We start from the raw sequence: 23,465 nt of genomic DNA, 5'->3' as shown, positions 1-23,465 counted from the left end.
GGCTGGCGCGCCTCTCCCGCCACGGCGACTTCGCGCCCCTCGCGCGGGCGGGGATGACGGGAGCCGCGGTCCCGCCCCGCCCCGCCTCCTGCGCGGCCCGCTGACCCGGGCGGGGGACGCCGGGGGCGCCGCGTGCCGCTGAGCGCCTGCGCGACTGCCCTGAGGCGGAGCGGCGAGCCATGGCCGGGCTGGCGCTGCTGGGCCTGGGCCCGGGCCTGGGTCTGGGGGCGGCGGCGGCGGCGGGCGGGCGGCGCCCGGGGGCGCTGGAGGAGGAGCTGGTGGCCGAGAAGGCGGCGGAGGCGAGCCACCGGCAGGACAGCGCCAACCTGCTGGTCTTCATCCTGCTGCTCACCCTCACCATCCTCACCATCTGGCTCTTCAAGCACCGCCGCGCGCGCTTCCTGCACGAGACCGGGCTGGCCATGATTTACGGTGAGCCGCGCCCGGCCGGGGCCCCGCCGCCCCGGCCCCTCTCCGGGGCGCCAGGCCACGGCTCGGCTCGGCTCGGCTCGGGTTCCTCACCCTCGGCGGCTTTAAGAGGGGTGGGCTTCAACTCCCAGAATTCCCCAGCCAGCCTTGCTGGCTGGGGAATTCTGGGAGTTGAAGTCCAGCCCTCTTAAAGCCTGCTGGCTGGGGAATTCTGGGAGTTGAAGTCCAGCCCTCTTAAAGTTGCCACGGGTGAGGAACCCTGGCTGAGGAAGGCGGGGGCGTCCCAGTCAGGCTTTGCACAGCGAAGAGGGAGGGGGGTTGCGCAACGCCCTGCCAGGATGGTGGGTGGGCTCCCAGCATCCCCTGGTGACCGCCCCAAGTGAATTTGGGGGACACGTCTGGACCCTGCCCAGGTTGGGAAATGAGGGGTGAAGCCCCAACTTTGTGTTGCCTGGGGGTCTCGTGTGAAATAGGCCCTTGACTCCATGGTCAAAGATGCCAGGCAGGTTTTTCTTTTGATCCTGCCCTCCCCGTAGAGGAAATGTAGGGACTTGGGGCATCAACCCATCGCTTCGGTTACTGCCTGTTTTTGGGTTGGGGGGCTATGAAAGCTCTGCCTTAGCTGTGTGATGTTCGACGGGCCCTTCTTGGGAGAGCCAGACCTGTTAAAAAGATGGAGGCTTATTATTTTTAATGTATTGGCTGCTCAACTCCAGTGGACTTCATAAACCTGGCCCTGTGAGCAGTCTCCCTTGATTTAGCCCCCTCCAGGCATCTTGCACTTCAGCTCCCATAATCCCCAGCCAGTATGGCCGGGGGAGTTATAAATTATACGTCCAGCGTGGTTTGTCTGGAAACCACAGATGCCCTCCTTCAAAACAGCTTTTTCAGGGAGGAGTTGAGATTGCAGCTCTAATATGCAAAACACCCAGTGCTTGAAAGTAGCAATCCTCTACTTTCACTTTTAATCTTGTTTTATTAATAGAAAATAGAACTGGGATATTTCCAAAAACTATTCCTTTGCTGTGCTTATATCAGTGGCTAGGGCGTGGTTTTCTTAGCCATATTTAGTTAAATAAACCACCAAATATTGATTGATCAAAATTTATTTACAGTCCAAAGCCAAACACAATAAAAGACCAGCATACAATACAATAACTATAAAAAGAAATTTTAAAATTGTGAGAAAATCCTACAGCAATTAGCAGCTAACAACTGATAGCATGAGAACCACTAAATATGCTAACAAGCTATATTTTAGAGTCATGTATTGTATGAACTGAACTGCTATGTTTGTTATTGGCTAGCTATTTGAACCCACATCTCAGACCTATTCTTGATTATCCTGGCTAATTTTTTTTTTTCCAGCATGGCAGACCCCTGTAATGTAGGTACACATCTTGGATTTTTCTTTCCAACACATCTTAGCAAATCTTAGAAATTCACTCCCATTCTTTCTTAACCAGGGCTGATCACAAGAATGGTGTTGGGAAACTACATAGCTTAAAAGCTTCAGTGAAACTGCCAATTGCTCAACAGACACAAGGGAAAAGTTTCAATTTTAAATTTATCTGCTGTCATCCTCAAACTGACTGAAGAGAGTGACTGTTTCAAGTTGCATTATAATCTGTAGTAGTGGATTTTTACAGTGAGCAGGGGTTTTGATTTGTGCACCACGATTTACTTGGGTGCTGAATTAATCAATTTTCTGGGCTCACACACTATGCTCATCCATGAGCTGGCCAAGTGGGCCACTGAGCCCTACGTTTTCCACGTTATTGCAGATACAGCTGCTGTCTTTAAACAAGATAGTTAAGTGGACAACCCAATTACTGTATATTGACATCTAACTGAACAAACTTTTTACAGGCTGCAGTCTTGTTCTTTCCTCTTCCCATCTTAAAGGGGCCTACAAATTCACTTCTTTCCTTCTCTTCAACCAGGAAGCGGAGCTCCAAAGTCCATATTACTGAAATAATGCCAAGGCTGGACATTAAATACTTTGGCGGCACCTTTCATGTTTTTTGTTTCTAAATCTTTGGCAAACGAAACTTCTCTTGGTCTCAAACAAGAAGTTGTTATTTCCACAGGCCTATTCTTTTCTATCTCTGGGAGATGCTTTTGGGGCAGACCATAAAGGCAAAAAAGCCAAGATGGAGGAATTTTCTGTGGTTGAAAGCACTTGATGTTTGGGAGCTTCTGAAAGGTTTTCAGTGGCTCTGCATGTGGGGTGGGGTGGGGTGCCACCAGCCTCTCAAAGAAGAGGTCGAGGGGGTTTCCAGCAAATTAGGGCCACAGGTGGAATTCTGGCTGACGGAGAGGAAGACCTTGAAAGAGCTGTTGAGCTGTGGCAGTAGGTATCACTTCAGCCATCCAATTAAGAGCACAGGTCATAACAGTGTGACAGCAGGAGCCATGTAATTCTTAGCTATTTTGATGAGGGATTGCATTGAATTTATTCAATTTAGGCACTGCCTAACTCTGAGCCATCTTCTGGTTTCACCCCGGCTTTGCTGGGGGAGTTCTTCCGATAGTTGGTGAAAAGGGGGGTGCTGAGAATATATAGATCTGAGCTCTGAACCTCTCAAGATTGCTCTAGTGCTCTACCAAACCTGAAGCCCTCTGTATTTCCCCCTTCCCTTACAGGAGTTCTGGTGGGGGTCATCCTTCGCTACGGAATCCACATTCCCAGCGATATCAACAATGTGACCTTAAGCTGCCCGATGCAAACAAGCCCCGCCACTTTGTTGGTCAACCTGAGTGGGAAGTTTTACGAGTACACCCTGAAGGGGGAAATCAGTTCCCATGAGCTCAACAATGTTCAAGATAATGAGATGCTGCGGAAGGTGAGCTGTGCCGTTTTCCACTTTCCACTTCTTTAGACCAAAGGCTCTAAGAAAACATGATTGAAATTCATACTTCTGCCTTAGCTCTGCCCCAGATTTCTAGAGGAGTCTGGAAAAAGAAAAAAGCTGTAGAATTTCTGAAGGCTCCTCTGCTGGTGGTTCTCCTGACTGACTGCCGTTCCCCAAAGTTCTCCTCAGCTTCACCTGTTCATCCAATATCGTAATGGCTGGGTTCACATCTTGCTTGAAGTCAAGATGTGAATTACTGGGTGGTGGCTTGCCATCTTGTGGGGATCTGGCCATTGGAATAGGCAAACTGTGGTACCAGGTTGTGTGAGGTCAGCTGTTTGTAATGTATTCAGCAGTCATGGTGGGGCAAATTAACTCTCATCCTGTCCTTCCAAGGCTAAATAAAAGGAGCTTCTTTCCCACATTCACCAGATGTCTTTGGCACAGGCATATTACCTTCCTCTGCTGAGTTGTGCATCCCAGATCCACACTGTTTTGATTCCGGAAGTTTCTTCAGTGTGAAATTGACCCAGGCCTCCAGATTGTAAAATTGAGAATTCTGGGCTGCAGAACTGTTGTGCTAAAAGGTGGTCCAGTTCTTGATTTGAATGAAAATGCATTTAATCAAATGACAAGTGTTACTCTGCAGCCATTGAAGTTGAATCTTCTGTGATTTTTTTGACTCTCTCTTTCTTTCTTTTTTAAATACCCTACAGGTAACTTTTGATCCTGAAGTGTTCTTCAATATCTTGCTCCCTCCAATTATATTTTATGCTGGATATAGCTTAAAAAGGGTAGGTTTCTATTCCTTTTAATCCTTTTAAAATATCCAGGGTAGCAACACAGTTGTTGAGAAAGACATAATAAGCCAGACATCGTCCACCTGATACTCTCTTGTTGCCTCTGACTACAGCTTCAGTCTGTTTTGGATGAAGTCAGTTCTTCCTTATTTTCCCTTGAATGCTTTTTGCTTAAGATTCTACCTTGCAACAGTCTGAAACAGGGGAAATAATCTTTTATACGTATCACTTTCCATCCGGTACAGCTATAATGTAGGCCAATGCATGTAGGCAAGATAAAATAAATCCATTAAAGTCTGTCCCTTGTAATCCAAATCTTTGATTGCCTTGTTATACTTTGCCTTTCAATGCAACAGTACTACAGTAAGAGCAAGATTTTTGCCAGGAAGATAAAGTTGAATGATAAAGAAATAGTAGGTTGTTATATATTTTTTTTTCCAGACCCAAAATATCTCTGATCTTTCCAAAATCAGTAATTTGTAACCAGACACCAAGTGTCTACAGGCAGTGCTACCTGTCGTAACATAGGTTTTTCCCCCCATGCTGGGGAAAAAATAATAATTGTAACACTTGTAAAACATCTTAGTTGGAAAGGCACTTTAAGAGTTAGAGAGATATGTCAATAGTCTTGTCCTATTATTTGCTCTTTCCCCCCTAGACAGACAGCCTGAACAAATGGGGACATTGCATGTTTAGGGAGGGGCAAGTGGGCCTTTGTTTGTCAAAAATTGCCAGCTCACTCTGGGTCAATCATTCCTAGCATTTCAAGTAACTGAAATAATGTTTGTTACTATCTTTTTTTTCCAAGCGGCACTTCTTCCGGAACCTTGGATCCATTTTAGCTTATGCATTTCTTGGAACGGCAATTTCCTGTTTTGTGATAGGGTGAGAGTTTTCCCCCCCTTTGCCCTTTTTGCTTCTAAAAATATTCAGTGTTTACATCCTTTTTATATTATCTAATAAACAGAGGTCTGTGGGCAGCTGAAATGCCGGAGGTTAAAGCCATGACAACAATAAGGCAATAAAAATCGACAATTAAATCAAAACAGCCACAGCATAAATCATAACAAAGAGGACAAGAGCAATGCCAGGTCTAAAAGCCCTCACACATTTTTAAAAATGAGAAGCTAAAAAATTCCAGGAGGGTTTGGATGTGTTGATAAACAATCAGAATTCTGTGATTCCCCTTCTTGTCCACTGTCATTGTGCCCAGGAGAAAATGAGAAGCTTTTGTTCCATTGTAGATTAAACACAGTTTAACATATTAATGAACTATGATTGGTTAATCTTAACTCTGATGGTACAAACCAATCACTTTTGTAAACTGATTTGAAGTTGGTTCATCTCCATGAACTATATATTGAACGTTAAATTTGTCTGGATTTAGATGTCATGGTATGATAGGTTTGAATTGAACAGGATGTGAACGTTTCTCAACTCCTCCCAGCTGCATCTGGGGGAGGAGGAAAGAGCACCATAGCCCAGTAGAGCAGGGTTCCTCAACCTTGGCAACTTGCTGGCTGGGGAATTCTGGAAGTTGAAGTCCACCCGCCTTAAAGTTGCTAAAGTTGAGGAACTCTGCAGTAGAGGACTGTGTTTGTTAGAATTGTGATCCAAATGTCCTTCCCACAAACTCATAGGCTGTCAAGGGTGGGTGCAGGAAAGAGTGAAGTCCACAAGGCTGCCTGAGTCTCAGTATATGAAGAATGCTGAGGTCCAAATTGCCATTGTGACGATGGTGCCAACTCTCTGTGTTCAACAGATCCATCATGTATGGCTGTGTTGCGTTGATGAAAGTGATGGGACAACTTGGAGGAGACTTCTATTTTACTGACTGCCTGTTTTTTGGTGCCATTGCCTCTGCTACTGATCCTGGTACGTTGTAGGCTGGATCCAAGATCCTCCTCAAAAATGCCATTGGGAACTGAGTTGATTTTCCTTGTTTTGGCTTCCCTGTGCCCTGCAGAAATGGGGGAACCATGTTGGAATGAGGAGATTGAAATACAGCAAGAACTTTGCTGGATCAGATCAGATCAGATGCACATCTGAATGCTTACAGAAAGCCCCAAAGCAGATCAGGAGGGTGTTAGTAATCTTGGAGTCCAACCAGACTTGTCACAAGAGAAAGAGGAGAACATTGGCAGAGATTGTATCTCTGAGCTTCTTGAAAGGATATTGATCTAGCAAGGGTGAATGGGATAGTAATGGCCTTCATATCTTATAGGAGACTTGTTAACAGTCCTGAGTAAGTTTGTACTCCTCTTAAACCATAGTAAGGAGGAGTCTTGCTTCAACTCTGCAGTTTATTCCATGAACCCTGTCTGCCATTGAATTAGTTGATCTCAAAGAAATTTATGGAAGGATCTGTGAAAAGTGTTCCATGGAGGACCTGGGGTGAACTGTCCTGTAAATGTTTGGGAGTCTTCCTACATATGTGTTTGCATCTCTGTCATATTTTGAAGATTGACATCATGCTGGTTAATAATACAATAGGTTAGCTCAGGATTCCAGCAAATTCTTTGTCCCTTTTTCTTGGCTAGTGACTGTCCTCGCCATATTCCATGAACTTCAAGTGGATGTTGAACTCTACGCCCTTCTGTTTGGAGAGAGTGTTCTCAATGATGCAGTTGCTATCGTGCTGTCTTCGTAAGTTGTGTGTCTTTTTCCCTCTGAAATGAAAATAAGCGATAGCAGAGGCAGCCCAAGTTATGAAGCATCTGCAAAGCGGCTGTGCTTTGTAGAAGGTGATCCCTGGAGCATCTGGCAGTAGCAAAACGGCTGAGGGCAATTGCCGTAGGACTGTGCTTGGCTACAGAGCTATCTTTATGGTTTCTGAAGAAGCTGCTAGTAACATCAGCTGAATCTAAGAAAGGCTTGCTGAGTCTGATCTAAGGCCACCTTTTTCCCATGGTGACCACAGAATCTTAGAATGATAGTTAGAATGATTGCATGTTACTGTTTCAGCTCCCCTCAGTGTAGTTGTCTTCCATCTTCTGATATTAGGTAGAAAACTTCTTCTAGATAGGAAGAAGAAAAATTTTGATGGCCAACATCAAAATTCCTTGGGATTCTGCTTTGTTGAACTGAAAAGGTTCTTGGCTGAATTCATCCGTGGTCATTCTGCTGAACTTTCAGTGATCGATTAGAACAAGGGTGGGTGCTTGGGTGGTAAATTGGCATTTGTTGAGAGATACTAGAGCAATTTGTAGTGGATCATCCAGGATTTCTGGCTGTCAATAGACCAACAGTAGTAAATCTAATGAAAGCTTTTTTTCTGCAAAAACACTAAGGCTGGGCTTGTGCTAATCATTTAGTTTACAGATTAATGAAAGTAGATTAAAAACAGATATTTCTGAGTTATCTATCACCCACATATGCGTAAATCGTACGTCCTGCCCCCTACCTTCCCAATCCCATAAACATTAATTGAATTTCAAAAGGTTTGAGAAGCATGATGCCATTATAAATCCTGGCTGGGAGGGGTGCACATTGGTTTTCAAGAAAAGATAGGACAGACATCTGTCCAGGATGCTATAAGGATTCCTGCATGGGGCTGGACTAGATGACCTTCAAGATCCCTTTCCACCCTATGATCCCATGACTGAGTCTATGATTCTCTGATTCTACTCCTGAGCAAAGAGCATGCAGGATGTGCCAGCTGGAGAGAGGCACTGCTTGTAACACTGGGTTATTTTGGTTCCATGGGCTGGCTTGTTCGTTGAACCATTCCTGCAGTCCATTGGATCCCTGGCAAGGCCTCCTACTAAGAAGCGTGTGGTCTGTGTTTTTCCTGCAGTTCGATCGTCGCCTACCAGCCCGCAGGAGACAACAGTCATACTTTTGATGTCACAGCAATGTTCAAATCCATTGGGATTTTCCTTGGGATTTTCAGCGGATCATTCGCCATGGGGGCTGCTACTGGTGTCGTCACTGCTCTGATATCCTTGGCTTGTCTGTTGAAACATTTGTTTCCGAGCGAGCAGGCTTATGCTTTCGGAAACCATAAAAATCTGTTGCAAAGTAAGAAGGAATGCTCCAGTTTGGTCCCAGGGAAAGAATTCAAAACCCTGGAATAGTTTGTCAGTAAATAACTCAGTATTTCTAAGCTGCTTTCCCCCAGCAACAGAGTTAAAGCTCTAACCTATTTATCATAAACTTGACTGGCCACATGCATCAAAATCATAGAAATCTTTTTTTTTTTTTAATCATATCCATTTCAGCTGATTAGAAGCACACTATCCAAATGTATTTGCTTATTGGGTTTGAAGGCTCTCTAATTGCCAAGTGACTTAATTAAGTCAAACAGTACCAATTCATCTGAATGCAAAGGGCAGTACCATTTCAAGAACAGACCACAGAGATCAATAACGTTTTCATAAGGCGACCTTCTCCACTGGATTACAAGCGTATAACAGCGTGAGGGTGCTTTGCTTTCCGAGGACTGGACACACCACCAAAGCTGTACACAATGCTTTATTGCAGCACACACCTTCCCCAGCACAGACGGTTGCTCTCCACCCCTCCAGGATTTGCAAGGTGATGTGGCCATGTAAATACGTCTTTAATACTCAGTCCTTTATTGCTTAGTTCAAGCAAAGGTCTATAAAGTGTATAAAGTCTGTATAAATATATAGTCTATAAAGTCTGTAAAGTGGCAGACCACCTTTGCCTCCCTCCAAACGTTCTTACCCTAGTTGGGATGAGGGGCTGCTTCAGTGGGGTCGTTCCTCTTCTAGTTGCTCCTAAGCCAAGCTCCAGGCAGGCTATGCTGCTCCCCACAATTTGGGCTCCTGGCAGTTGGCTGAGTAGTCCTCTCGCCTGCTTGCAATAGCCACCAGTCTCCAGACGTGCCTCCGCTTCCCCGTCTGCAGGCCGTTTGCTTATCGCCTTTCCTCCCACACCCCCACCCACGCTCTGTCTTGGCACTCGCTTTTCTCAGCGAAGGGCCCGGGTGGGGTGAGGCTGCCTCTGGATGTCGGCAGGTCCTTGAACGCGCAGGGTGGGGCTCCATTCTGGAACGCCGGCTTGGGTGCTTGGGAGTAAAGTTTGAGTTAGGGAAATGGGGTGAGAAGCGATTCTGCCTGGCTGCAGCGACTTTTCCTAACTTTGCTCCCTCACAAACAGCTCATTAAAATGAAAAAAAACAAGTGAAAAGCCCAAATATTTGATAAGCCATAGATTTGTTGATGCATTTATGGGGGGGACTTAAACTCACAGTTTGCTTGGTTAATATCTTTCCCTGATTTTGGGAGGCTCTAATGATCTCTGTGAGAAATTGCTCTCTTTTGTTGGGGTATTTTTTAAAATCTGCAGTAGAGTCCACCTGCAGATCTCTTCCTTAACTTCCTCCAGTTTCACGTCACCAAGTTTACCAAACTCCATGAGTTCCACTTGCTGGAAACAGGCTTGTTTTTCCTGATGTCCTGGAGTACGTTTCTGTTGGCTGAAGCGTGTGGTTTTACTGGTAAGCTGTGATGTGCTTCTTGTACCACTTGAATGGAGTTGGCCCAGGAATTTTCCCAGACTGCTGTGAGATTTAAATCGTGTCCAAACCAGCAGTGACCCCACTTCTCTGATGCTGCAAAGACCAGCCACGCTCTCAGAAAGAGTCACCGCTCCCAGAAACCCCTCGGGACAGTTCAGGCAGGGGAGTTGAGGATCTGGGATTTCAAGTAACTGAAGTCATGTGCCTTCAAGCACTGGAGGACCCCAGTTTTCTCTGAGATGTCTCCAATGGGGCCAGGTGCTTTCTGGCCTGGAAGTGAGGGGGGGGAGGTAGAGCTGCTTATGCAATATGGAGTGATACAGGTATGGCACCTGTTGGGGCTGATGACTCTTGCTCTCATCTGTCAGATGAAAATTCTGTATAACTAAAAAGCATGGGGATTTCAGTGGTTGGGCTCAGGCATTATGCTAACATTTTGCTTTAACAAGGGTTTGCTCAGAAAGTTAAGGTGATCAGGCTGAAAGCTAATGCCAAGCCCTAAAATTTGGTTTATCAGTCTCTGCAGCACCCACCCATCGTGCTAAACCATAATAAAGGGGTTTTTGTTTTGTTTTGTTTTGTTTGCTTTTGGCTTGGAGTTCTAGCTTACATGTTTTAGCCAAGCTGCTGTGACTTATTCACCCAACCCTGGTTTTAAAAATGTGGGTTTAGTGCCGAATCCAACCCCTGCCCAGGGCAAGAATCCAGTTGAGCATTCTCCACCAGAGAGACGGTTATCCAACCTCTGCTTGAATGCATCCAGCGAAAGAGAGGCCACCCTCTGACTGGGACCTTGGTGCCCAACTGCTCTTAGCTTGTTAGAGTATTTGTAGCCCACCCCACTTTTCTAACGATCTCAGAATGGTTAGCAGTCATAAAATATCTAGGTTCGTACCTTGCCTTGTGGAGCCATACCTATAGACATAGTTGCTGTGTTGAAGAAACACTGGCGATGGGCTTTGGGTGCCGCAGAATACCGTTTTAATCCAGTATTTTGTCCCCAGGAGTGGTGGCGGTTTTGTTCTGTGGCATCACTCAAGCTCACTATACTTATAACAACTTGTCCACAGAATCGCAGCACAGGACAAAGCAGGTGAGGTCTTTCACCAAAATGGCCGGGGTGGGACACCTCCCTCATCGCAGGGCGGTTGCAGTCATTTTTTTTAAGTCGCCCACTATCCTCTTCCTCTGCTGCATCAGGCGGGCATGCCCAATGTACATAACAAAGGGACAGTGCTTTAATCACATGGGTGTGGCTACCACATTGACTTTTTTGACCAGTCTTGCACAGATACCCCAGTGCAGATGTCCTGCTCTAGAAGGGTGGACTTCCAATGGATTTTGGTGGTAGATATTTTTTTGGCATAAGATGAAGAGCCAGGGTGGGGTAATAGGGAAGGTGGAAGACAAGATCCGAGGGATCCTTGGTTCAAGACTCTCTTTCCCCATGGGAATTCAACAGGTAATTCAGGATCTAATACATCTATATTTATTAGGCTTATAAATCTAATATATGTAATGCTGGCTTATGTATTTTGTGCTGTTCATGCTTTGAGGAATTCCCTACATTTTAAATAGATATTTTGGATATTGTCATCGCAAGTACAGTGCTGTCTTTGCTCTCTACCTTGTCCAATATTTTAGTTGTTTGAGCTTCTCAACTTCTTGGCGGAGAATTTCATCTTTTCCTACATGGGGCTTACACTGTTCACCTTCCAGAGCCACGTCTTTAATCCTACATTTGTGGTTGGAGCTTTTGTATCCTTTTTCGTTTAAAAAATGAGGGGAAGCTTTTTGTCTATAAACAGATTCTACATCTGTTGCCTAGGATAACAGTCCAGAAAACGAGGGTTAAACGAAGAGAGGTCTGGAGAGCAGACAAAGAGCGTTATTCCCCCTTAAACAGGATTGAAAGATGTCTAGGACAAATAAGTTGTGTAAATTCAGCACTGAATGACATAGGTAATTTAATATGAGCGCTCTCAGTCCTCCTTTTCAGAATTTCCACTGAATAAAAAGCATTGCCTGGAAGTAAAAATCTGGATTTGCATGTTTACGCCTTTTTTGTTTTATCTTGGCTTGTCGAATAAGCCTCCGTTGGTTGGGTTTGCACAGTGTGGTAAGCCCTGGGTCCCAACATGGTGCCTTCGGGCATTTCCTTTGTCCAGCACCAGGCCCCACCTGGTTTTTATTTTATTTTCAGAATTTTCATATTTTCTTAATACAATCAGCCAGATGCTGGCCTGCTGCAAAGCAAAATAATAGGCTTCAAGTGCAGTCTTTATTTTCCAGAATGCACTTTATCCCAAGGACTGTTTAGAAGCTCACCTTGACCTTTATTAGCCCAAGTTGGACCAGGGTTGGCTTAATGGTGAAGAGGTCCCCGAGATGCCATAGGGTGAAATGCAGTGCAACCTGGTCAGTTTGCCTTCTGGAAGCCAGCTGCTGGCAACCATTTGAGGCAAGTCTCCATAACGCGTCAGCTGACCAGGAAGGTTGGGCCCTCTTGCTGCCCGGCAGACTTCACCAACCCGAGTGTCTGGACTCAGTCTGAAAAGACCAAAGCAAGCAAACCTTGTGTTGGCTTTTTTGATCCATGGCACTTTTACTGGCAAGCTTTGCCTGGCTCTGCTTCGCCAGCTGGTTCTGAGAGGTTCTTAACCCATCCGCCTGATGAGGAAGTCAATAAGCCAACATTGGCTCTGTTTGCATGACATGCTAAGTGGCTATAATCAGGGTTAAACAGTGTAAATTTAAAGTGAGCTTGAAAAGACAGAAGAATTTCCTCAATGCAGTCACGAATCTAGCTGGCGGTATTCTTGGGCAGAGCTGCAAACATTTATCCCCTCTCTTTCCTGCTTAACTTGGGGAGACGAAACAAGATTGGAACAAACTTTCAACATATGATGATGTTTGCTGGTGAGTAGCCTTTTTGAGTCCTTCCAACGTGATTGTCACAAATAATTGTATGCTTACTTTAAAGAAAGAAAGGCAGCTATGTAAAGAGATGAAGAATGGAGCCCTTCCAGTTTTTAAGATGTTATTAGAGCGAAGGGAGAGGTCCAGGTAAATATTTCTTATCAAACTGAACAAATGCCTTCAGGAAACAAACAATGAGGGTATGTAGCCAAAGGAGAAATTATGGCCACTTGAAAGACCAGGAGATCATGTGCAGAAAGCTTCAGTCCTGCATAAGTGCTTAGCTGTAATCCATAATCATAAAATACCCTATTAACAGTGGTTGCATTTTACTGACTCTTAACTGCCTTGCTTATTAATGTGACTATATGAAATTCTTGGAAATAGGGGGTTGGTTGTGCTTAAACTTCAAAAAACAAAAAACGCAGTTTAATAAACCCGCAAAGAGATGGGAAGATATTTGTTCCCTTTCTATTTTAATTGCAAAGCTGTATGATTTCCTCTTAGCTGATGCAGAATTACCCTCACTTCCCATTTCTCTAAATCTTATAGTACAGTTCTGCTAACTAGAAATGTGTCAAAAAATGTGTACATACTATGTATGCCCTCCCCTACGAAATACAGTTTACAAAATGTATTTCTTTCAGCAAAATGCACATTAGGCAAACTTATGTCCAGAAATGATTATATTAGGAAAAAGGTACATGAAAATATGTATGAACCCTTATGTGGAGAGAGAGAGAGAGAGGAAATCATGTAATGGCTGAAAGAGAGAGTGAAATGATAGTTATCTCTGCCTTTGAAGATCCCCTTTCCATGTGTGTGCGAAGTTTAACGATAGTTAAGTAATTTTTGGAAATGGACCAAAAAATCAGCAAAGTCTGGGGGGACCCTTCCACGCACCCTTTCTCTCTCCCAGGCCTGCGGGGAGCCATGGCGTTTGCCTTAGCCATCCGGGACACAGCTACCTACGCGCGGCAGGTGATGTTCAGCACAATCCTGCTGATTGTCTTTTTCACCGTCTGGGTGTTTGGTGGTGGGACCACTGCCATGCTCTCGTGCCTGCACATTCGGTGAGTAGAACTTCCGCCCTCTTCCTCAGCTACAAGTGGAATTGGGGTTCCTTAATTTGGGTGGGACATCCTGGGCGTGGGCGTTTTTGAAACAGTGGTGCTTAGAGCCAAGGCCACTTTCAAGAGAACTGCAATGAACTGCTTTGAGCAAGCTGGTTTATGTCTCTTCAGAAGAAGGGGGGTGCTAGCTTCAATTTATTTAATTTCACCAATCTTGTGTTTTTTGCCCTTGTGAAAATTTGGAAGGGTGAGGTGTCCTTTTGGAAAAGAAAGAGCCATGTGTAAGCTGAGTGGGGCCACATCCAGTTGTGAAAGAGATCCTCTTTGCCACTGGGTGTCACCTTGGCTCTGGATGATGAGAGTGAAAACAGTGGCCAAGCAGAGGGAAGAATGAACTGCATCAACCTCCCAAGAGTGCAATCTCGTGGATGCCAGTAGGGTTCACGTTTGAGTAGAGATGCGAGATTTATCCACTTATGCTTCGGAGATTTTTGCATATGTTGATCAATTATGTGCCATCAAGTCAGGATCGATTCTTAGCAACCACACAGATTATCTCCAAGGCAATCTGTCCACAACCTGGTCCTTCTGACCCCCCAATGGTGCACCCATCACCATTGTAGCTGAGCCCCCTGTTTTGCTGCCGGCCATCATCTTCTCTTTCCTTCCACCTTTTCCAGCATCAGAGTCTTCCCATTGCACATTTTGGCATACCTACCTGTGTGTTAATTTACCATATTTAGAGGAGCCCATATAAAAGCTTTTGGGGTGAGGGTTTGTGCGCAACTGGACGGCCAGAGAGCTTTGCACTATTCTCAGTCTGAATGGGAAGAGTAACCATCCTTATGTGTTCTTCCCTGCAGGGTTGGTGTAGATGCTGATCAAGATCATGTGGTAAGTACCTCTCCTCCTCTCTTCTTCATCACTCCCACACTCTTGCGTTGCTAAGTCAGAATTCCCAAGTCCTTGTGGGTTAGGATCACTCCTGAGTCATTTCTCACCTTCTGGCGTGCCCAGTCCTTTCAAGATCTCATTTCTTACCAGCCTGAATGGGGCTCTTTCATGTCCTAATGCCAGGATTCTGCCAGAACTTCGTTAAAGGTGCTACCAATCTCCCCCTGATTTTGGATTAACACAATACAGATCACAACCATAACTAGAAACCATAAGCAATGCACCACGGAAAATATAGATCAAATGGGATTGACTCTGCTCCCCCAAAGCCTGCTATGATCCTGTTTCGTTTCTTCTTTTCCAGGGTGGGGCAGAAAATGAGGGGCGAAGCACCAGAGCTGAGAGTGCCTGGCTGTTCCAAGTATGGTACAACTTTGACCATAAGTATCCTTCACAGAGACCAGAGCGTGGCCCTGGGTCCTTGGTTCCCCAGCCAGTCGAAGAACAGCTGCTACTAGGAAGATTCAGGACCACCTTCCCTTCCTCAGCTGTGGATTCCTGTCTCTCATGTGGCCATGTATCTGGGCCGAGGCCCAAGAAATGCAGCATGATATATCTGTCGTATGTGCCATGCCTGTAGGGGCAGAAGATTATTTTAGTTTTCTGCCAGTTTCTAAATCCCCCCGAGATTTTGTCACAAGGCCAGCTCTCTGCTGTGTCCAGAAATGACCGATCCCATACCACTAGCAACAAACATTTGGGAGACCTGAAACCAAAACTTACAGAGCACCGTATTATTAAAGGGTCAAAGAATTACCCTCAAACTCCTGAAAAGTGCTTTCCTTAGAATGAAGTCGGGCAGACCTGCTTCTCACCGGCGTGCAGCAGGAAAGGACTAGCAGTTGACTAGAACTGTAGTAGTTGTGATGACTTAATGTAGGAAAATAGGGAAGGAAATCTGCAGCCAGGTATGGAGGACTGACCACTGATCAGCCGATCAGCCCTTATATAAACATCATGGTGGAATCACAGGAAGAATGGATTAATCTTTGTTCAATCTCTCTAAAGCTCTGCCCAGGGCAGTGGGTGACTCCCCAGGCTATTAATAGCCCCCTCCCCAGGCACAGAGGCCCTGGGGTAGACCTCTGCATCCTTTCAAAAATTGCTACGAAAGGGGAACTGATTGGATACGCGCAGGCCTTGAGCCAACTGGCGCTGTGGTGTATTTCTGTCTGAAGGGGCCTGCTGTTCTGTCTCCATAGCATATTAAGTTTCCCCATATCTTAGACATCTTATTGAATTCCTGATCTTTTCAAGGAGCAACATTTTTAGAATTCCATTGACTGGAAGTCCACAAGGAAGGCACCCGAGATTTGGAAGTCTGTCTCCGAAGCAGCTCAGTGCCTGCTGAAAGAAAATAAACCATTCTCAGCTATAGTCAAATTGTCTGGGGTATTCTGGGAACTGAAGTCCACCGATCTGGAGAGCTCCAGGGTTGGGGGAAGGTTGATGGAAGCGTCAGCTGGAAGGCCAGGAGGAACCAGGACTCATGGGCAGAGACGCTTGATCTGTTTCGCCACTGTTTTCTGGCAGTTCATTTTTGTACTCCTTGCCTTTTTTGAGTTTGGCACTTCCAAGAGTGCCGATAGAATGATAAAACTTTTTTTTTTTTTTAAAGCAGTACTACATTACTTCCAGAGTCCACCAGTTTGGGTTCTTCGTGAGCATCAAATAGGTCATAGTGTTTGTGCACCAACGAAGACCTTGGTGAAAGCTTTAAGGAATCCTCTTGTAGTTTATGATAGAGTTTATTGGTTCTGTTGTCTTAGGTAGTTTTAGTAGAAAGGCTAGAGCTAGAAAAAATGTGTAAGAATATTGTCTTTGGATAAAAATCTATTATTTCTAAAAAGAGAGACGCCTCCTTTGCCTTAACCAAGACACCCCCCCAGTTACTTAAAACCTCTCTTGACACACAGCGGTCCCCCCCTGACCACCACACTCCCCAGCTGCTGTGGGCCCATTGCAAGGTGCTTGACGAGTCCACAGGCTTATGAGGTAAGTCCAGGACTTCCCCAAATAGCATTAAGGGCCTCCTTTTGCGCACCAGTGCATTCATCTTGGCATTCTCACAGCTGCTAAGGTGGGCCGTGCAAATCCGTTTCTAAAATAGGACTGGACAATCTGTGCGTGGAGTTGCATGGTTAACATTTAGGAAAGGAGGGAAGGGCCCCAGGGGGTGGGCCAAATGAGGCTAAGTGGTGAGGACGTGGTTTGGGTTGTGATTTTCTGAGGTGGCTCTAACCAATGTCTTGGATACTGGGGCGGGTTTTTTCTTTGTTCAGCAATTGATAAGCCTCTTTCCAGCCTCAAAACTCTTGGGTCTCCCTCGTGGATTCCCCATTAACCACCATTCCTCTAAATGAGCAACACACACAAACAGTGCAGCATGGAGTTGAACGATGCTTTCCATGGTTAAAAAGGCTCTCAAACTGTTCCTCAGAACAAAGAAACATCTCCCCCCACAATCCCATCCCCTCCACTGCAGCCCTGTCTTGCTAAAAAATGATGAATGTGGTTCCAGAACTAAGAAGTTGCCCATCCCTCTTACTGGAGCCTCTTTGGATTTCTGCTGTTAAATAAAGCCATGGATTGATCTGATCTCTCCTCTCCCCTCCCCTCCCATCCCCTCCCCTCCCCTCCAGAATCAAGAGCAGCTGAAGGATGATGATTCGGATCTGATTTTGAATGATGGAGACATCAGTTTGACGTACGGGGATTCCACTGTGAATTCTGATTCTTTGCCATCGGGTGCCTCGAGACGAGTTGCTGGAAACGGTTCCGAGGACACGCTAGACCAAGAGCTCGGCTTTGGGGACCATGAACTTGTCATCCGGGGCACACGCCTAGTTCTCCCCATGGATGATTCCGAGCCCCCTTCGGGCGTGGTTGATAATGCTCGCCACGGCCCAGCATAAGATCAGTTTCTTGACACGACTGGTAGTCCAAAAGAGAGAAAAAAATCCACAGATGATGGTGAAGAAAACCTGGCTATCTATGACCCAAAAACCTACTGCATGTCTCAGAACGTCTCAGCTGTATAAATATGATTTATTTATATGGTGTCAGGAGAAACATTCGCTATCTGCGCAAGGCAGTTCATGGAGAGCAAGCTGTTAATTTTGTACGCTTAAAAACAACCACCTGAAAGTGATGAACTTGCAATGAATAGCAGTGGAACTGTTTTAGGATACAGTTGTGCTGTGACAGCCGTGGGGAAGTGAAGAGACTTGTAGGACAGAGCAGCTTTGCAGCAGCCCTTCCAGTTGTATAGACTAATTTTTTTGTTGGGTTTTTACCATTCAGTGCCCATTTCTCTGATACCAGAAAAGGAAGGGGATAAGTTTGAGGAGTGGGAGCCTAGACTAGGTAGCCAAACTGCAGTAGGAAAAAGATCTCTAAAGCGGAAGAGGATTGCTTGGAATCTTCACATTTTATTTTGAAGAACATCCTTTGGATGTTGGACAGATTTGGGGAGAATTGCCCAGAGAGCTTCTGTCTTCGGCCGTTTGGATTTCCACATTTAATAGGGAGTTAGCCAGATGATGGATGGGATTTGACTGCTGTGGACGCAGGAGGGTCAGACTTGCAAGTTGTGTGTTAACAGGAACAACCGGTAATCCAAGAGTGAGGGTCAGAAAGACCAGAAGCAGTTCTTAAGAAGGCGCTTCTTTGTGGTTTTGCTGACACGGAAGGTGCGTGTTTATAATTGTGTTTTGTTTTTTGTTTTTCTCTTGCCTTATCTCATAGGATTAGGGCGAGGTCCTGAATTACGGAGTACTCAAAGCAGCCACTGTTTTGTTTATTTTCACACAGAGAATTAGCGCAGAGTTTCCAGAGCAGGTTGGGGCACCAAGAAGTGGCCAAGTTAGTTTTGAGCTTCTGGTCTAGTGGCTGCATCCTTCGGGGGGAATGTTTCTAACCAGTGTAGGTCTACTAAACAGACCAGCTGGAGAAGTAGCATTTGGGATTGTTCAAAGGACACAGGTGGAGATTTTACAGACCGTCCAGGTTTTTTTTAAAAGATATTTCAGAACATCCATCCATCTTGTATAGTTGCACTGTTTGGTAACATTTGCGTGTGTGTGTGTCTGTAATGAAAAAAAAGACTTCAGTCTTGCATCGTTTACAATTCAGTGAGAAAAATGCTGATTAAGATCCTATTATTTCTTGATGTAGAGTTTTTTTTCTTTGCCTGTGGAAGAGCACTGAACAACCTGTTGATTTACATTCAGTTTGTTCAGATTTTTCCTGTAACTTCCTGTTTGAATCGCACTGAGAAGTCAAGAACTCTCAGTGCACCTTTTCCAGGTACATCTCACGGGCAGAGCCGGTACTGTTACAAACGGAACATAATCGCTCTCTTGAGCATAAAACATGCAAAGCCAAATCTTATTTTAGAATTTTGAAATATTTTTTAATGTCCTATTTTATTCTAGTTACTAACGGTCCTTATCTTTTATCCTGTTTTAAAAATGGGTTTCATTTTGATCACTGACCATAATAATAAAGCTATCACTCTTTTAGATTTGCATCAGCAGTAAATAGCAGTGTGGCTTCCCTTTGGCTATTCATTCAGTCCCCAGAGAAGTTTCTCAGCCTAGAATAAGGGTTGTACATCCACGTAGGCCTTCCTCTGACTGAGGAGGAAAAACTTGCACAAAAATTGTGCTGGCCTGGGTTTTTATGAACGTGATCCTTCTGCCCTGGAGACGGGCTGGGTAGCTGGAGACACCCTGCGTTTCAGTATATAAAGCATAACTTTGTGGCTTTTTTCTGTTTGTTTAAAAGAAGAGCAAATGAGAACAGATAGTTTTTGTTGAGATTTCTCCCCAGAAGAGCTGAGTTGAACCCTCCTGTCTTATCCTTTTAAACCTTCTCTAAGATTGGCTGTGCTTGACTTTTGCCCCAAAGTGATTCTTCTAGTCCAGCTGTTAACAATGGCACGGAGTTGATTCCATTTCAGCCATGAAAACAAATTACCTTTTGTTTTCCAAGACTTTCAAGTCTGAATTAGCCTTCCTTAAGTCTCCTTCAGAGCAGTTTTTTGGAGTAGCCCAGAATTGTGGGGTCTCTCTTCCCTCTGAGTTGCATTCTGCTTGCATCCTGTCCAAATGCATGTCCCATCCACATTTCTCAAGAGTAGCTCCAATTCTTTAGTGACACAGCTTGTCTGAGAAGCATAAAACTTCACTGCACTGGAAAAAAATGTGTTTTCTTCTCCCAGATTTTGTTTGTTTGGTAACATTAGGTCTATTTTTTTTTCCTGCTATGCAGGAACTTCATTAAATATATGTGAATGCATGTGTGCTTTTATATAATGTCTGTATCTTAATGTCCAATGTTAAAATAATAACAATACTATTGCTAATAAGAATATGAGAAATATTCATGTGTTAAAATTTTTACATCACTTGCACAGTGATAATTCTTTGGTTTAAAATGTTTCTAAGCAACAGCTAATGATCTTGTGTAGCCTGATCGCCATTAGGTTTGCAGACCTCTGTATCTGAAAATGTAGAATGTTGTCAAGGAAACATATTTCTGATATTGGATTCCACTTCTGCTCCGTCCTCCCCAAATTGGAAGATTGCAGACTCGTACCAGTTGAGCTTGTTTTTGTAAATCATGATGAAGACTTGTCCTCCAGATGTTGCAGAACTGCAGTTCCCAGCAACCTCAAATGCCATGGCCAAGTGAGGCATGCTGGGAATTATAGTCCACCAACAACAGGTTGAAGATTGCTCTTCCTGTTGTGTGTTGTTCAACATCTGGAAGGCCCCATTTTGTCCTGTTTGAGGCTTTCTTTACTTTTTGACTTGCCCAGACCAAAAGTAGAACAAGATCCCTTGCAATTTTGGGATCTGGATCTGGTCTCTATCACATATATTAAACTGAGTGGAGCTAACAAGTTTAGGAAGATCCTAGATCCTGAGGGAATCCGTGTTCAGTGGTTCATGCTTTGCTGCCTTAGCTGGACTACAGAGGGAAATGCTCTCACACCCATCCCCTTGACTGTGTCTGCTTTATTTTCAAGAGCAGTTGTGCAATGTCAGATCGCTCCCATAAGGTTGAGAACCATCTTACAAATGTGTCATTTATTTAAATCAGCAACTCGCTAACGTGTGGTTGAGGAGAGAAGTCTTGTGATGTAAGCATTCGTTGCAGTGTATTCTAGTTAGGAACATGGCAGAGATCTCCTGGTTTTAAAAGGCAAGCCGATGGTTCCTGGTGGGTCTGTGGGAGAGGACATCCTATAACACAGCCTCTTGAGAAGCTGTTCTCCTAAGCGGGACTCCTGAACGCATTGACTGCATCTAATACTGTTTGTTTCCTGAGCTGTACGTTAAGAATATAGGGGATGTTGCAAGAACTTTCGGGGAGAAACAACTTCATTTCCCATCTTCAGACTAAGCACCTCTATAAAACAGATCCTGTATCTTGAGGATTTCTCTTTCTCAGTGTATAATAATACACTTCCTATGTCTTTCGTGCAAGTTTGCTGTTAAAGGCATATTAACAACAACCACACCCACTGTAGCTCCAGATTTCTAATGCCTGTGATTGTTTGTAACTGCTTATTGAATTAATACACTATTGTTGAGATAGATCCCAGGTTTTATGGCCGGTGAGAGAGAGAGAACCCTCTAACGCTGGAACCAGTGACAGATTCCCACTGCCGCTCCTCCAGGATTAACCACGATCTGCCAGAAATAGAACATGGTGTTGATAAGTGTGCATTTCTTTCTTTGATACTGCAGCAAAGCAATTCCTTGTGCTTAATTTCTTCAGGGTCTCTTGTACCATGTTCTTACGCGACCTCAAAAACAGCAGTGGGGATATATATATATATAAGCTTGTGACTCCAGCCGTGGTTTTAAAATCAATTACCCTTGAAATAAGCTGTTCTGTAAATGATTCAATTTCTGCATCAGTGACACTGTATGTCAAGTTCTAGTGTTCTCTACTTACTGTTGAATTGTCTCTTTTTATGGTATTAACTGCTATAGTTGTGGCATTCTTGTAATTATATACTTAAGCATAATTGCACCTTTCTTTTTGATTTATGATAACTAAATCTTTTATTGTTACTTGCACTGTGAAAGAAATCATGGGCCTATAAAAAGTTTGTTTCTTTCAATTTTATGTGTCTATGTGGTTTTTCACTCCACACAAAAATGTGTTTTTAAACTAATTTATTCCTTAGTCAGTGGACTTTATTTTTTTTTTAGTCACATTTTGAATCTCACACTACTGAAAAAAGTGATGACATGCAAAGTGGAAAAGGAAGATATATCAAGATTCTGTACAATAACTCTACCATAACATAATTATAAATGAATAAAAGGCATCTTTGTTAAGTTCTGTGATTTGGTGAGCAAGTTTTGACCTTACTGTCTTCCCCAGTTATCTGTATTGACTAAAGAAAAAAATAGAACATCGTCTCCAAAATTGCAAGCCTGTATGGCCAACAGAATTGGGAATTATCCTGACATCTCTGCCAGGCACAAAGTTAAAACAAGCTGATCTGCAGGGTGGGATATCATCTGACAATGGAGACAACAGATTTGTCTTGGCCTATAGGTTACTCTCTCCTCTGCTAATGGGCTCACTGACTACGCTAAGCCACAATCCTGGAATCATAGTTTGCTCAATAAGTCCCAGCTTAGATTGGCACATACCCTTCTGGCTTTTAGGAAGGGCCTGAAGACTTGGCTTTGCCATCTAGCTTGGAGATCTGGTTGTGGTGGTGTGTTTATTTTGGTGCCTTCAAGTCCATGTTGACTCCCGGTGACTGCCCGGACAAGCCCCTGTGGTTTTCTTGGCCAGGTCTTTCAGAACTGGTTGGCTCTGGCCGCCTTCCTAGGGCTGAGAGAGAGGGACTAGCCCACGGTCACCCCGCTGACCCCGTGCCTAAAGTGGGACCAGAACCCACCACCTCCTGGTTTCTAGCCTGGTGCCTTCAGCACTACAGCTCTGGTGGAGTGGTGCCTCCCAAATGGCTCTACGGTTAATAAGGTGGACTGCTCTCGTAGATGATGCTTTTTATGACTTTAACAGTTTTCAGTGGCTTTCAACGTGTTTTAATGGTTTTTGCTGTGTAATTTTGGCTCTTTTTTGGATTTGTGTGTGTGTGTGTGTGTGTTTTAGCCTGGTGAGCCACCCAGAGGCATGTATGTGAGATGGGCGGCTATATAAACTGAACAAACATATCGACAGATTACCTGGATTCACACCTCAGAACGAAAGCACGTTAAGTTGGAAACACATGCCTGGGTGCCTCCAGCTGAGGGACTTCACGGGTGATGAAGCACTTTTCTTCAGAAGTAGCACGGACCGAGATGCTTGGCTTCGCTGGTGTAAAAATAAGGCGGGTGGAAGGGGCGGCTGGCGTGAAACGCAGCATCTGAAGCCTTTTCCATCCATCTGGTTCGCTCACTGGCCACGTTTCTCCACCTTCTGCCCTAATTGGACAAGTTCACAAGTTCAGCGCTAAAAGGAGGCTAGGAACTAGGAACTTGTTTTAGGGGGGAAAAAAAACAGCGCCAAACTTCTTCCAAAATATAAAACCTGTGTCAGACTGTTGGTAGCTCCAGAGGAGACTAATATGGGGTAGAGTCTTAATCTGTGAAGATAAAAGTCACAGAATATACAACAATTGCAAGGGAACAACATTCCCAAGGGAACGTCTAAATGCTGGAATCTCTAAGGATGAGGCCCTTTTCCCCTCGTGCAAGATGAACTTTTTAATGCTCTGTCGAATATTTAGACCGGAGCCTCTCAGCAAGGATTTTTGCCTCCAGTCGCCTCTTTCTCCCAAAAATATCCAACCCAAACCAGTTCTCCTTCCCTGCCCTGAGAGGGGCCAAATGCTTTGGGGGCATGGCTTTTGCCAGCTAGAAGTGGCCATATATGGTTGCAGTCTCCAAATGTGGTGTGGTGTGTGTGTGTG

At 44.7% G+C, this 23,465-nt stretch overlaps 1 protein-coding gene across 1 annotated transcript; it reads left to right on the top strand.

Annotated features, from left to right (window-relative positions):
• Positions 1–3: 3 nt before the first annotated feature.
• SLC9A6 (solute carrier family 9 member A6) lies at positions 4–21,653 on the top strand. The gene is made up of 16 exons (XM_088151664.1): positions 4–432; positions 3,076–3,275; positions 4,001–4,078; positions 4,893–4,969; positions 5,847–5,959; positions 6,625–6,730; positions 7,881–8,022; positions 9,443–9,548; positions 10,574–10,662; positions 11,214–11,327; positions 12,377–12,488; positions 13,408–13,561; positions 14,425–14,455; positions 14,820–14,899; positions 16,405–16,510; positions 17,158–21,653. The coding sequence occupies exons 1-16, from the start codon at positions 180–182 to the stop codon at positions 17,428–17,430; spliced, it is 2,034 nt and encodes a 677-aa protein (XP_088007790.1). The 5' UTR covers positions 4–179; the 3' UTR covers positions 17,431–21,653.
• Positions 21,654–23,465: the final 1,812 nt, after the last annotated feature.

This window comes from Python bivittatus, unplaced genomic scaffold (genome assembly GCF_059951505.1).
Source record: "Python bivittatus isolate LINGU-HERP-01145 unplaced genomic scaffold, Pbiv_v1 ctg000670_np1212, whole genome shotgun sequence".
NCBI classification, from domain to species: Eukaryota; Metazoa; Chordata; class Lepidosauria; order Squamata; family Pythonidae; genus Python; species Python bivittatus.
Note: the sequence above shows the minus strand (reverse complement) of the source record. Positions and strands in the feature narration are given on the sequence as shown.

Excerpts from the sequence above, each read along its gene's own strand:
- SLC9A6 (XM_088151664.1), top strand. The coding sequence starts at position 180 with ATGGCCGGGCTGGCGCTGCTGGGCCTGGGCCCGGGCCTGGGTCTGGGG. Across the intron at positions 5,960-6,624 it reads TGCCTCTGCTACTGATCCTG|TGACTGTCCTCGCCATATTC; the intron begins GTACGTTGTAGG and ends TTTCTTGGCTAG. Across the intron at positions 8,023-9,442 it reads CTGGTGTCGTCACTGCTCTG|GTCACCAAGTTTACCAAACT; the intron begins ATATCCTTGGCT and ends CTCCAGTTTCAC.